This window comes from Ornithodoros turicata, chromosome 5, assembly GCF_037126465.1.
Source record: "Ornithodoros turicata isolate Travis chromosome 5, ASM3712646v1, whole genome shotgun sequence".
Taxonomy (NCBI): Eukaryota; Metazoa; Arthropoda; class Arachnida; order Ixodida; family Argasidae; genus Ornithodoros; species Ornithodoros turicata.
In genome coordinates this window covers 5,641,490-5,657,156 of record NC_088205.1, presented here as the reverse complement: position 1 = coordinate 5,657,156, position 15,667 = coordinate 5,641,490, and the positions used below count along the sequence as shown (strand labels likewise).

Below are 15,667 nucleotides of genomic sequence, written 5' to 3'. Positions count from 1 at the left end.
GTGATTGGCTTATCAGGTTTTCGGAACCGTTATCGAAATGTTTCTTCCCAGCCGAGACGGCGCGATAAAGAACAAATAAAAAAAAACGATGGGGAGAGTGAGGGGCCCATCTCCGTCTCCAACCAGCATGACGCGACGCGGCTACACCGAGGCCTCAAAAGTGCAGAAATGCTGGTTAAAAACAGTGGTGGAAGTTCGTAACTGATGTCATCAGGCATTGCGTACTGTCCTACTCCCACAGTCATCGATACGCTATGAAAGTAGGTCAGCCTTTCGCGCAGACCCTCAGCTTCTCCCTTTCCCCTCGTGCACGTAGAACGGTCTCATTGGATCGCTCTCAAATAAGGTACCATAACTGCACGTGAAGTCCATGTTGCTTCATCTTTTTCATGTTGTGGCGCGTCTGCGAATACCCCCTTGTTGCTGACTTTGTGAGCAGCAGATGGATATTGCGGAGCGCAAGTAGCAGAACCTTTGACGCTAAACATTTGTAAAGTGTTGAAACATCTGCATTTGTTCCGCACCAGGAATTTACGCCATTTATGTACATATTTAATGGTACGAGGGTGCGTTGTTACCAAGTAGAACTGCCTAGGAGGTGGGGCCTTTTACACAAACAGAATAGTATGGAGTTAGTCCCCTTTACACCAACTGAAACCATTGTTTTGTGCGACAAGTTGAAACTCAATCAGAAAATTTTGTATTGCTACCTAGAGGATGGGACAAGTCGCAATGCATGAAAAATTTGAGAACATTATTGGAGGAAATCTGCAACTGCATTGAAAGGTGTAGGATTGTATTGGCAACTCTAGGATGGGACAAGCGCAATGGCTGACATCACATCTAAAAAATAGCACTGATCTCGCTCACTACATTTCGCTACCAACTCAATCTCTTCGAAACCATTTAGCTGTAAGATTATTTGAGAAAACGTTGCAGTGTGTCACGGAATTAGTGAGCCCATCTTCATTATCGTCTTGTATTGCCAACTGTAGGATGGGACAAGCGTAGGCTTGCCCACATCATGGTTCAAAAATAGTACTGCCCTCGCCCTAAAAACGAAGAGCAGGCATGCACTACATTGTCTCCCTCCACGTTTTCGCCTACTTCCCTATATCCATAATTTACTTATTCGCTTTATTTTCCCCAACAAAGTCAACAACTCAGGTAGTGTGTATTGTTGACTCTATGAGATGAGCCACAGAAGATTGTGTACTCATCTTCCTAAGCTTTCCCTAACCATTTAGCCCGCTTGTTACCCCACTTGTTATTGTGTATTGTCATCAAGTAAAAAAACTTTGCAGTGTTTCTGCTGTTGTCTAGTGTTATAGTGTGGTCGCGAGAAAACCTCTGAAGGAAACCATAAGAAACCTTTTGTCATCATTTAGTTTCGACGGTGTGTAGAAGTACGTGAAGACGGTGGTAGCAGTTCATTCCTTTTCAGTGCGCACGCTATATTCTTTAGAGAGACAGCTTTTGGGGGTCAGACCATCCCAGCCACGCGTCACCATTTTGAGCTGTCGTTGGTAACCGTCTTCAAGAAAAACACGGCATCCTCCGTGCGAGCGAATGTGCTTTTCTCGATGGATATTGAACTCGCAGCGAGCTCCCGGTGATGGATCTTGGTGGTGATAGTGGGCCGGTGCCCATTGTTTCAATCGTGATTGGAGTTGCGCAGCCGATAATGAGTCGCTCACAGCAGTCTTTAATGGTCGTCTACAAACTCCTTTCGTAACGCGTTCAGAAGACGAAATTGATTTTTCTAAGGTACACCGGTAAGCTTTCATCGAATAAATTACACTATGAAGTGCATAAAAGCTATCCCCTCCGTGGTCACCTCCAGTGATTTATCCAGACCTCCTTCCTACAACCCCTAACACCCCCAAATGTTCAGTGACACCCCCCTAACTTTTTCACCCGTGTAACCCCTACAGGGGGTGCCCTTGCATTTTGAGCATTAGTCTTAAGTCGGTAATGATATGTTAAACTGTAATGACGTAACTATAATATTGACCCCCCCCCCAATTTTTTCCAACGCCCCTCCATGCTTGGGATTCTGGATGAACCACTGGTCACCTCTGTCATTCTGCAGATCGTAAGAGGCGTTTAAAGAATCTCAATGGGAAAGCCAAGAATGTGTCTACGAATGAGGCAGCTCAAGGAAAAATGTGCTGACGTCAGGAATCGAACCTAGATTTTCTGATTTCCCGACAGATGTACAACCGTCACACCACGACAGCAGATATTCCAGAAGACCCGGCATCAGCACCTGTTCGTTAATTTGTGGGCGTGCGAGGCTTACTTGTTTTTGTGTCGTGCATATTTGTAGGCCTGCCTCGACTAATTCCCGTTGTTTTCGCTGTTTAATGTTTTCTGTTTCAGTATATGAATACCTTACAGAGCTGATAACGACGTTTCATTCACTGCTCCTTACCGACACGATAATTCTAAATACAAAGGTCCTCAATACATACAATACATTGCTCTGCTTCTGCATACCCGTACTGTGGATATAAAATGAACTGAATGAACTGAAATGAATGAAAACGTCCAGTGCACAGTCGCTGCTGCGGCTGTGAACTGCTGTGCACTAGACACTTCTCCGATACTACTAATCTGTCCTTACTACCTTTATACTTATTTGAATTCTCTTTTGACTTACTAACTTCTTTCTGCCTTTCCTGTTAACCTTCCTCTATTTCTCGCCTTTTATCTTTAGCTCACCTCGTCAGCAGTTCAGTCTTGCCTACACTGCCAACTCCGCTGACGTTGCCTTTGCTGACGACATCCAGAATGCGTTACCTGTGTCCGAAAAACAGCGTACTACCTGAACTGCTACTGTATGTCAAGATGGCCTATACAGTTCCAGGACCAGGACTTCTTTCATGATCGTTCAAAGTGGTTACGCCGTGCTGCCGATTAGGTCAAAGTGGCCCATCATACAAGTCACCGCTCCCATATAGCACAGTACAGAAGACTCCACTGTTTGGAAGTGCCTCATATAAGTGTGTACATATAGGACTTTACGACGTACCGTTCTAGGAAAGAACGTTGTTGAACTTGTTCACGAGCTGTACAATGAGCGTTGTTTGGTGCACATATGCAGCACAAAAGATGTACAGTGAACCCTCGTTAATATGACCACCTCCGTTCCCGCAGATTCTGGTCATAAAGCGAATTGTCATAATAACGAGAAAGTGGAACGGTCGGGACCAGAGAGTATGCACGGCAAAACACAACGCACGCATGATGCTGCACAACAATTTATTTAACAAAAAAGTCTGTCAACAATGACTGCTTGGTGGTAGCTTGCAGTGATCAGCTTTTATAACTGGACAAGAGTACTATCAATCACGCGAACATTATGAATGTCATTGTGTTGCTCAAAAAACAATAAAGCAACCTTCAGTGCTTCACTGGCCTCTTTCGTAGTGACGGGCGGTCACTGTCTTTTATGGTTTTTCTCCCTTTAGCAATCCGAGAAAAGGTATGAGTAATCTCGACGTCAACAACGCCTGGAATCACCCTAATCCTTTGCGCCCCACTTTAACTGTGTCACTTTGTTCATGAGCAACTTAAGCAGCCGCTCTAAGGGGCGCCTGACGCTGTCATAATAACGGGAGGATAATACATGTGTTTGACCCCAGCTGTGCCCCAAAATCTCGGTCATAGTCCGATAAGCGGAATGTCATATTAACGGGGAAATTTTACATGGCGAAGAAACCGTTCCCCAGGAATTCGGTCATAAAGCCTGAATGTCAGATTAACGGGGGTCATAATAACGAGGGTTCACTGTATTCTTTTGAAGGTTCGATACCGTGCGATAATGGAAGTTATAACCGTTCCTTGTTATGTGAAATATTTGATAGCGCGACAGATATAAAGTATGTACAGAAATGGCATTGAAGCATACGTCAAAGCGATGTATAAGGTCAACAACGCACTATCTAACCTTTTAGTTAATAGTACAGGGTTTCGAGCCGCTAGATGGAGATCCTGAAGAGACAGTCCGCCACGCCTTCATTGAGGCAGGTGCCGTGTGATAGCGACGCTTCTTTATTTGTATACATATAGTGTTCCTCCCTCTGGTGGCCATTAATACAACCTTATCAACGCCTGCAGGTGTGAGCAAGCTAGAAGTGCCAATTAGACCCCATGCTCGTTATGACGAACCATGTACTGATGTCAACGACATCTTTTCACATGCTGACAAACACATGCGACATGTTTCCACATATTGACAAATACATGAATTTCAATTTATAAGTACACTTACTATCGTCGTTAGTCAACTCATCATGTTTTCTAAACTGCCCGCGAAAACAGATTAGAGAACTTTACTGAGCCTTTACGTTTGCCGCTTCCACAGTCTTCGTCGGGAGACAAAATTAACGCGAATAATACTTCTACGCGACTTCTTTTGTGGTGATTCTTTGTCGGGATATCTGTACGCATCTCAGGCATACATGAAACTGCGATATTGTAAGAAAGTGACCTCAGATCGCGACACGTAACAATGGTAGGAGAAACTAAGTTGGAGATTTCAGCTCAAGATCAAATTTATTCTCTTTTAACTCCAATAGGCCGCCCGACGCTATAGTTTACTGCAAAATGTATCAACCGTCAATGGTATTATAGCTCCGTCTTTTTCTTTTTTTACTTTCGATTTCGGTTATTCAAAAAAAAAATCTAGTCGGAAATTCAATGTATGCCGAGTTTATGCACGCAAAATGACACATATGACATTCTGCAACGGTAATTACAGGGTGAGTCGAAATGTGAAGACCTCTCGTCAAGGCAAGAAGCAAGGAATCACGCACAGTGCGTTCTTGCAAATTATTCCTCAATTTCCTCAGTTTTGGGGATGCTTGCACAGAATTCGCCGGGCAATTCATGAGTTTTTTTTTCTTTTGTTGTTCTTCATCTTCTTCTTTAAGTAGGCAATATCATTTGCGCGAAGAATTCACACAAGGTTACCAATATGGCACTGCATATTGGTTCTTTTGATGTGAGTGAAGAGCTATTGTTGGTCCTCGTGGGGTACCAAAAGCGTTCTACCGTTTCTTGCTCCGATCGTGTCGCTGTCGTGGACGATGCCGATGCCGATGACGGGAGCAGGAGCAGCCGGTCCCGATGCGAACTCCCGCCATTGGCAGGAGAAACGGAAAATGCCCCCCCCCCCCCCCCCCTCTAGAAGCGATGTAAAATGTAAAAGAAAAAAAAAGTAAAAAAGAATGAGGTCAGGTTAGTCTCGAACTCTCGATATTTTGAAACGGTAACCGAAATTTTTCTAAATCGAGGTTCGGTTCAGCTCCGAGATGGCGACGGCCTTTTCGGTTCGGTTCGGTTCCGGCAAAAACTAACGGTTCTTTCCGGTTTTCGGTTTGATGCACTGGTTCGAGGTAGTGTAATTTTCTTAATTTTTTTGTTCTCATTTTTTTAGATTTGTAAGTGCGTGTACGGAACTACATCCATAAAATAAATATCATTTTTGTGTCCCTAATGACAGTTCAATGAAACTGAGGAAGTGACGAAAGGACTTCGGAAGGTGGGGCAGCGGGTCCACCCCCCTTTTTTTTTAATACCTGGCGATATGGGTAGGGTGTCTTATATTCCGTGTTATGACACAGAATATTTTATGACACGGAAATTTTGACATTATGGCACGGAAATTTTTCGAGGATTTGCATGCTCAGTTGCGTGAGTTTGCGTCCTGCAGGCAAACTTTTTCTTTCTTTTTAGTAACCAGAATGGTCTGTCACATAAACATATTCACTGGCGCCGTCACTAACCCTCTGACCCCAAACGCATATTCCAACATAAAGATGTCTATACCCGGCCGATTGAAAGTCATCAAGTTGCGAACTATTTTTTAAAGCGGACAACGACACTTTGTTTGCGGGGTCATACCACGTGACTACAGCGACCAATCAAATAGGGTGGATTCGGAACACTTCATTTATAACTATATATTGTGAAGCATATGTTTTTAAGAATCCATTATTAAAGATGCGCTGTTTATTTTTTATCGTAGATTTATAAGCGTATATTCTGAACGTTTTATTTTCAACCGTGGATCTACTTGCGCGGTTATTCTTGAGCGTTTATTTTTAACGGTTTCAAATAGGATACACCCTGTGGTGTCACCCTGCACTGCGTGTTGCTTCGCTGCTTAACGCTTTCCGGAACAACCGTGATGCAAAATGACATCCAGATTCATTAAAAGAGCAAAAAGGTTTGCTTCCTCAAAAGATGCCGATAGAGGGTTCTGCTCAAATATTCTTTTAACATGGCGGAAGGGGTTCGTACTTCTAGATCTCACTGCATTGCTGAATTTCATCTAAATCTTCAGTGTAAGCTGAGCTTGTTGCATTGTGGCACAATTTCCTGTATTCAGCGAGTGTCATTCTACTTCTCATTCGGTTTAGTCATCTATATTGTTTTTGGTGCACCTTAGCAGAAGATAATTAACCATCTCCTTGACGCTAACCCTTCCACACTACGTACAGCTCGCGTCAACCTTAATAACAACACCGGAAAATAAAAATGTGGTCTCGTTCCCGATCGCGATTACAGCAACCCTTAGGGCCACAAGGAAATCTTAATTGAACAAAATTACTCTGTTAGTTTAACGCAAGGCTTTTTTTTTTGTTTTTTTTCATTTGACGTTCATCCAGTGCACCCGGGGTGCCTGTTATCGCGCTCGGAAGTGAGACCGAATTTATTCCAGGGTTATTATTAAGGTTGACCGGAGCTGTACACGCAGGCAGGGCAGTGGCGTCACCAGGATACACGTCGCCCGGTGCGAGAGCTCTTTGCGCACCCCCCCCCCACACACACACACATAATAGATCCCTTCCTACACGATACATAGCAATATTATACCACAGGTATTAAAAAAACATAACAAAAAAAGAAACATGTGCGGACCGAACCCCCCCAAGTGGTGCCACTGAAGCAGGGTAATCCTACAATCCAATTTGGCATTTTTGTTTTACTCTTAGAGTATAGTTGCGCTCACACTATTGCTTCGTTGAAGGAGCTCAAAACTGCGAAGATGACTTCTGAGCGAACCTGAACGGTAACAAACTGTGTGTAAATATCACCCCCTCTAATATCCTGTATGTACTGCTCACCGAATCACGAGTTCATCATTCCAATTCACCGTGTTAGCCAAATTAGGGATTACTTACGGCACCCCCTACACCCTAAAAACCACGAAAACCCGGCAGATATGGGTGTCACATAACCCTTACAGATTATCAACATCCCCCGGATGAAAATCCTGGGAAAATCCCTGTTGGCCATAATAACACATGCAAGAAAAATCTTACCTGAGGAACCACTGACAACGTTCCCTTTCTTTCCCTTGCGGTGGTTGCACAATGCATGTTTTGAAGCAAGCGCACCATCCTGGTAATATATTTGGGGGAATCTGAAGTTCGGAACCCTATGCTTTTCTTCTGAGGCTGTTCACAATATTGGGAATAATAATAATAATAATAATAATAATAATAATAGTAGTTTATTTTGAACGTTGCCCATCAACAGCCGTGAGGTCTGCCGGATGGTGCACCAACAAGATCAGTGGCAGTTTAAACGTGGCAGAAGCAATACAAAAATCAAAACAAAAATGGCAAAAAAAAAAAAACAAAACATCAAGAATATCGAGCAAACATCGAGAAGAAATTAACCGAATTATAGATAAAATTTTTTTAGTGTGAAGACGGCTCATAATAATGTTTGAACATCCGAAATAAAGTGAGCATTAAGCAAAACTGAATTAGGTGAGCTACATGTTGCCACACAGGTTGAACCCATATTCAAGTATGGGGCAACTGCACTTGTGTGTTCGTTCTCCTTGTGACCGGGCAAACATTCATTCTACCTCTGTAGACCAGAAAGGAATTATTCTACCTAAACTAGCTTTTATTCATATGGAATTCGTGTCAGAACAGAAAGGCATTAATGAATGAAACATTAGTGAATCGTGTAGCTTGCAATATTAAGAAAAGGTGTGTTCGCATTTGTACATATGTCTATGTGAAGCTTCACAGTGTTGAAAGTCCTTGTACATACCAGTGAGAGAGATTAATCGAGGATCATATTGAAACATAACAGCACAAATGGACGCTCTTTCACGCCATTTCGTTGCCATGCGAGAATAATGTGATGTGTATTAAAAATAAAGTTTTTTTTTTACATGTTTCGTTATAAACTCTGCTGCCTCTCTGTGTCTGCTGAGCAACCACCAAACATGCAGTGTGCAAAAAAAAGTGCATGCTAACAGAATACAGGCTGCAAACGAGACTTGTAGGAATTACTTGAAACGGACTGCTTAGGAAATAGTTTATTTAGCAGGTAAATACATGCAAGTCGTAATAAACTCTGGCATATGCAACGGTTGACGCCTCTAACAAATAAACGTAGGACTAAACTATCCCGATAACACTAAGTATATAAAAGTCACAAATTGCAAGTTAGGAATCTCGATTCCATCATCAAAGACGCCTTGGGAGCATAAACCCTCACAGGTGTGCGGTAGCACAATGAATGGAAAAGACAGTCAAAGGACAGCCACACTTTCACAATGCAATTCACGTGGATCTCCAACTTTCCCCTGTGAATATGCTTCGTACCAGTATAACTGGATACTTATCTTGCATTTGTTACACGTGCAAATGCATAAGGATACCGTAAGAACGCAGGATTTATTTTGACATAATTAGTATCCGCGAATAAACTTCTACGAAGTCACCAGCGCAAGACTAGAACACAGACCAGTAAAACAAGTGGGAAAAAATAAAATCTACGTTAAACTTTCAAATGCAAAAAAAGTACCTGCCTATCACATACGTTCGCGTTACTCATTTTACCGTATCACAATAGAGAAATCTAATCACGCTTGGCGAATGGTAAGGGCAAGCAGACACAAAATTATGAACACGTTAAATTTAAAAGAATTGCACGCCAGTGTTTGTGGAATAGGTCGCAGTTAAAGGTGGTCCAGTCAGAGAATATTGAAACATCAGCTCGAAGAAAGGTGAGAACAGGCCACGGTCCTATTATTAGCAGAAGCCAAAGAGAAAGGGTTTTTTCTTGGCACCACAGACACATGCATGGGGGTGTCCTTCAGATTGAATTAAACAGTCGAGAACAAGCTCGTCCAAGGATGCGAAAGCTGGCATGGTGTCCAAGTCCACCAACACGTCCTAAAAGGGATTGAGATAAATAAAATCGATTCTCTGTTTGGTAGTGTCACTAGCAAACCGATTTGTATTTTATCCTTGTCAGGCAATATTGCACGCCTGCCATCCGTACTACCAGTTCCTCTTCCAGTCTAGGTAGTTAATCAATTAATCAATCAGTGTATTTTCACCTAATGGTTATCAGCAGTAAATGCATAATCTTTTTACCACGGTTTCTTCAAACAAACGTCCCATTGTGTTTGCAATTGTCTGCGAGATGCTTGCTCTTTATTCCTAATAGAACTGGAGAGATGCATTAAGGAATTCCTGTCTCCCATGGATTGCAGACAAGCTACATGCAGAGCTATTGGAATTAACCTTAAAAAGAGGAAAGATAAAAGAATTGAAAGGCACTCACCAATATAACTGCTGGTAAGTTTGTGTTTTACAGAGTTAACCCTGAGCAAGAAACTCTGAATTCCAGCAGAGGGCTAATTATGTTGCTAAAGTAGACAATGTGACAACCTATTGACAGACTCCAACATTATCGTGTCACAATGTTTTGCATCCGTAATTTTTGTAGCGAAATTAAACCAAGCACGCAAACTATTGCAGAGTACCTAAATAACGGAGGATATGCCGATTAGAACATACGAATGCAGCATGACTTCAGTCTAGCAGCCCAACCAAATTCCATTAATGCGCAACATCTGAAAGAAACGGGAGATACGAAAAACATCCTTCCAAATCTACCTACAACTATAATCCGCAACCGCGGAACCCCTTGTTAAAGATAAGACGGACTAAAACTAGAAACAGTAAACCCCTTTCCGAAGCGACTCTCTGGACACTTAACGAAAGAAAGCCGTATGCTGTCCTCATCAAACGGAACGTGCAGTCGTTTCGGAGATGAGAATTAAACTACTTGGAGCTTCCTTGAGTATCGGGAGAAGAAACAAAGACAGGAGACGTGATGGGACAAACTTAATTCATACTCGAGGAAAAATACCCGAAAGGTTCATTGCCATCAGCTTGCTTGCCTCTCTTTCTTCTTCGCTCGACTACACTACGAGACACAGAGAAGGGTAACTGGGTCAACCCTTTGCAAGTAGAGTGTACAACAAAACCTCACGTACTGGACAGACGCAAGATAACGAGCTTGCTATCTCAAGTGGAATTGTGAGGCATGAAGGACAAAAAAAAAAACTGCAGGTAAAATAGAAGATAAACACGAGGATGCACACAAAGAGACAGAAGCTCGATGATGTGTAGAATAAATTAATATAAGTTAAGAAGAGAAAGGTGGAGGGTGTTCCCAGCAGTTTGAAAGTGGCTTAGCCACGAAGTAAAAGTGGAATTTCATTCCTACTTCTCTTATGCAAGAAGAGTATCGCTAAAAGAAATTGGTTATTGAACTTTTCAGCAGAGGAAACAACCTTCATTTCTACCGTAAGACACGATTCACTACATACACACACAGGCATTTGCATATGCCCACATTTTTTTTTCTACAACTAAGCAGCAGTGGGTCCATAATTTGAGGAGGCAGTCATCCATGCACTCACATAGATGATGTTATATGCGGTTCCAAACAACCAACCATTATGAAGTCTGTGTGTGAAGAGCCCAACATCCCCGTTAATGATCTAAATTGTTTTTTTTTCCAGCCTCTACAAACTTTCCCCCCTTACCAGTCGAACGCGTCCGTCAAGAAATCACTGTTGAAAATAAAATAAAGCGACATTCACAAGTGTCATCCGCGCCGTTCACACCGAGACCTCACAATGCTGTCTGTCGCCCTCAAAACCAAGCACGTCGGCAATTACAATCCTCCTCCGCTGCGGTCGACGGAGGGGGAGTGCCGGTCGTACTCGAGATCCACGGCTCGCGCCACCCTGCTCTCCGTGATGGAGCCGGTCTTGATGGCGTTCATGAGCTCCAGGTACTCTCCCAGTTCAATCTGGCCATTCTTGTTGATGTCCACCTCATTTAGCATCTCGTGAAGTTGCTGCTCCGACACGTGCTCACCAGCCGTCTTGAGGCTGCGTCGCAGATCCATGACGCTGATGTAGCCCTTGTGGTCACGATCGATGGTCTGGAACTTGGCAATAAATTGGTCCATCTCGGATTTTGTGAAGCTCATCTGAAGGGGCTGCCTAGACATCACGTTCACGTTGCCGCCCATCTCGACGTCGAGGAACTCCTTGGCCCTTACGTACTGTTCTTCTTTCTCGGCTTTACTCCATTTGAGCTCTTCAGCCATGATGTCTACGATGCGGGGAAGGCACTCTTGCGCGGCCTGGACGTTCAGGAAGGCCAGGCGCAGCCGACGACCAATCACATCAACAGCGGTGCAGGCGTATTCCTTTATAGAATAGCGGACTTCAGCTTCGAGGTACGGGAACTCTTCGTGCAGCCGTTTGCCGAGGACGGGCCAGCGCTTGCCCGTAAGAGCGGCGAGCTTGGCAACGGACGACGCCCGGTCGCCGTAACTGCTCGCGAGGTGCTTCGCGACGACGGGTTCTATTCCAAAATCCTGCACCAGGCGAATGTACATGGTCGGCGTCCACTTGTGGCCGCCTTCGAGCGTCATGCCGAGCGTACTCGACTCGGCCGTCGGTTTTAAGTCGCACGCCCGGACGGCGGCGTCTATGGTGTGCTGCGCCATCACGCGGTACGTCGTCCACTTTCCGCCGGCGATCGTGACGAGGTTGGAGTCGCTCACGTAAATGATGTGATTCCTGGCAATCGCTTCCGTGCTTCCGGGTTTGCTCTTGTTCAGGTCGAGCACGAGCGGGCGAATGCCGGCCCAAGCGGAGAGGACGTCGCCGCGCCGCACTTCGACGTCCTGGTTCAGGTAGTGTCGCACTTCGCTCAGGATAAACTGGATGTCGTCTTCGGTGGGCGCGGGGTTTTCGGTGACGGGACAGGGCCGGTCCGTCGTACCCGCTATGGTGTTTTGTTCCCACGGAAGGAAGAAGATGACGCGACCGTCACTCGTGTCCGGATCAAGGAGCCCCATGTTATCTGGGCTGTAGTAGCTGGGCAACACAATGTGAACGCCGGAACTAGGCTGGCAGATGTTAGGCGCATTTGGGTCGTCCATCTTTCTTATTTTGTCCGTGAAGGGTCCCGTGGCATTGATGATGCACTTTGCGTGCACGTCGAACTCGTTACCCGTGAGCATGTCACGCACCGTAGCACCACATAATACTTCTTTGCCTTCTTCATTTTTCTTTTTGAGTAGTTTAACGACTGCGGTGTGGTTGGCTATAGTAGATCCCATTCGTGCTGCGGTTAGAGCTAGCGTAATATTCATACGTGAATCGTTGTGCTGACCGTCGTAGTAGACGAGACCCCCACAAAGGTGTTCTTTCTTCAACATGGGAAATAACTCTAGGCAGCTCTTCGCAGACAGGAAGTAGCTTTTTTTCAAACACTGCTTGCCTGCGACGAGATCGTAGAGCTTGATTCCGGCCCAATAGTATGGAACTTGCCACCACCGGTAGATGGGCAACATGATCGGCAGCGGGTTCGCAAGGTGCGGTGCGATGCTGAGAAGATTCGCTCGCTCTTGCAAAGCCTCGCGTACCATCCGATACTGTTCCAAGTCGAGGTTCATGACTGCTTTTTGTAAATACCTCACTCCCCCGTGGATCAGTTTTGTGCTGCGACTGCTGGTGCCAGAGGAGAAATCGTTCATTTCTACAACCGCAGTGCGGAGCCCGCGGCTTTGTGAATCGACGGCAACTCCGCATCCCGTTGCTCCTCCACCGATGATCAGAACGTCGAACTCGGGTGTTTCTTTGAGGTTTTTCAGATGCGTGGCTCGAGGCAGCAACGGGCCGTGAGGTCGGGATGCGTCCTTCGCTGAGGCGGCAACTACGACGGGCCTACTCCGATCGGTGTACTGCCCAGCGATATATGTCGCCACAAGAGCACCTCCGCCTATGATCACAATTTTTCGCATTCTGTAGGAAGCCATAATTCACCCACCTTCTTCCGCACGGTTGCACCTCGCGTACGCGAGAGATGCCCGGGTTACTAGCGGCAGGGACGGAGATGCATTGAAAGGTGACCCTCTTCAAGATGGCGTCCTCCACGATCGCAAGGTGGATCCAGACGTAAACAACACTAGACTTTTGCATTTTTTTATAGAAGTGATATACCACTAAGCTCACAATTTTGTCACACAAATCTTTTGAAAAGCAGAATACATAAATGTGTGTTCGTTATCTGTTCATGAGGTCGAGGAGAACGAAACTTTAGTTGGCGAGCGACAGATGGCGCAACGCGACCATGATTCATCTCAGGTCGTGCTTTTGCGGAAAGCACGTGGAGTGAGACGCCCTTGCGCGCTCGCTTCGAAATATTGGCAGTCGGAACGGCAGTTACATGGACGAGTAACAAGTTGCACAAAACACGTAAGCCGTCTTGTTGTGTCGGTCGCTTTGGGGAACTTTTTGTGAGTACTGAACGCGCAGTGCTTTGGAGGACAGCTACACCTGGTTTGCTTGACGCCTGCCCGCAACAGTGCTTCTTTAGCAGATGATAAACAAAATATGTTGAGTAGTCAATACATGGAATCCAGATAGCAATGCCAATTTTGCGTCTTCCCACCAAATTCCTCCCCCTCAAAATTCAACTCTACGTGAGCTTAAAATGCGGAACCGCGATAAAACGTGAGACAAGGAACAGAAAAATAACAACACGACACGTTCTCAAACTCAGCAACCCATTTATAATTAATGACTGACATGTTTTATCGTCGTTTTACAATGTACCAGCTCGCCCGCACACTTGCATTTCTACCATTAAAATGCGGAACCCTCCATTATTTCTGAGAAAGCTATTCAACACCTCTTTCTTTTCTACTGCACGAAAGTCTTGTTTTTTAATGTATATTGTAAATAGTTGATGCTCTTAACCGTCTTTATTTTTTATCGTGATATAGGAAGAAATGTTCTTTCTGCGCAAAGTGCAAGTCAAGTCAATTTTTCTTTTTGGCAAAGGTATATGTGGTTGCCTGCTACATTGGTGGTTTCTAAAGTTATGTTAAAGTTGGCTAATTTAAGCGGCTTATCTAAATTTATAGACTACAGGTCATATTCTAGATTTAGATAAGCCGCTTATCTTAGCCGGGGAAAATCGTTGGGGCGTACGCAAACAATTGGAATCCTGGTATACATTAAACAAACACAGGGAGCTATCAACAAGCACACCGGACCACTGCCTAATTGCTACAGGGATCCCAAGCAGCACAATGTACTGAAAGTCGAGTGCAATAGGGGTGGACGGGTAGGTGGAAGGCCTTGAACACATTCGTGAAACTAAAGAACATTGATAAGACGCATACCGTCCACCCCTATTGCACTCGACTTTCAGTACATTGTGCTGCTTGGGATACTTTTCCCTCTGGGTCTTCCATCTGTATAAATTGTACTATTCATTAAGCATTGTAAAGTTTAAAATAATTTCAATTTCAATTTACATCCGCTTGGTAGGCTGGGGCAGGTGCTCGCATGCCATTCTGATGATTGATTCCGGAACGTCATTTTAAATTGTTTTAAACGTTGTGTGTGCCGATGTGTATTTTACCTAATAAATATTCGTGATGGTTCCGGAAGAGACAAATACGGGAGCCAAAAACGTGTCGGAACAGAAGTTTGTATATTTCAGCGCGGCTGAAGTTACCATTGGCTCGATGAGGTGCGGTCCAATAAAGTCCGTGCTCACCGGTCTAACCGATACAATCATTTGCCTCATACTCTTACTTTATAATATAATCTGAACATATTGCCATATTCCATAATTGACACGATTGCTTGGAGAGAACCCTCTAGGGCTACTATCTCATAGAATATCGTAAAGCCAGGAGTTTGAACAGGTTGCGCATATTAGCTCTTGCGCGAAATTTCTTCTCAATTCCTACTCACTCTTATCCAAGTATGATATGGAAAAAGATGCATTCATTTATCCTGATTCTTGCCAGCCGTTTGCCAAGCGCAAGTATCAAACGAAGTGCTCATTATATATAGGGCCTGACTTTTTAGGGTTAAACCCGTATCCGCCCGATATTTACCCCCCGAACGAAATCTGTAAAATTCTGGTTTGACCCGAATCTACCCGAAAACATCCGGGTCGCGTGGCACACTCGTAAGCGTGCATTAAAATAAAGTTTGATAACATTGCTAAACATTAGTTCCATGTTAAGACAAATTTTTATTAAACACAAAAAAAATCACCCGAATTCCTGACGACAGAATATGCCGTAACGGGATTTAATCCGAATAACCCGAATTTTCAAATGAAAAATATCACCCGATATTTACCCCCCGAATTTGTCCAAAAATAAAACCCGAAAAAGTCAGGCCCTAATTATATACCACAGCGAAAACGCATGCAACAGATGTTCCGTTTCGGATTCTTCGTCAGGTTTGGCAACTCTGCTAGCGTTCCGACCAGGGTGCCGAAATTAA

At 44.4% G+C, this 15,667-nt stretch overlaps 2 protein-coding genes and 1 long non-coding RNA gene across 3 annotated transcripts in view; 2 read left to right on the top strand and 1 right to left on the bottom strand.

The window, feature by feature from the left end:
* The window catches only part of LOC135393822 (low-density lipoprotein receptor-related protein 4-like), a 323,511-nt gene extending 318,928 nt beyond the window's left edge, over positions 1-4,583 (top strand). Inside the window, exon 35 of the mRNA XM_064624106.1 lies at positions 2,720-4,583. The gene's annotated coding sequence lies outside the window, so the exon portion shown is untranslated. The remainder of the gene's footprint in view (positions 1-2,719) is intronic.
* A 3,752-nt stretch (positions 4,584-8,335) lies between these two features.
* LOC135393821 (glycerol-3-phosphate dehydrogenase, mitochondrial-like) lies at positions 8,336-13,291 on the bottom strand. The gene has a single exon (XM_064624105.1). The coding sequence runs from the start codon at positions 13,171-13,173 to the stop codon at positions 11,011-11,013; it is 2,163 nt and encodes a 720-aa protein (XP_064480175.1). The 5' UTR covers positions 13,174-13,291; the 3' UTR covers positions 8,336-11,010.
* Positions 13,292-13,536: 245 nt separating this feature from the next.
* The window catches only part of LOC135395274 (uncharacterized), a 34,225-nt gene continuing 32,094 nt past the window's right edge, over positions 13,537-15,667 (top strand). The window contains exon 1 of the long non-coding RNA XR_010423006.1: positions 13,537-13,612. This is a non-coding gene — a long non-coding RNA (uncharacterized LOC135395274). The remainder of the gene's footprint in view (positions 13,613-15,667) is intronic.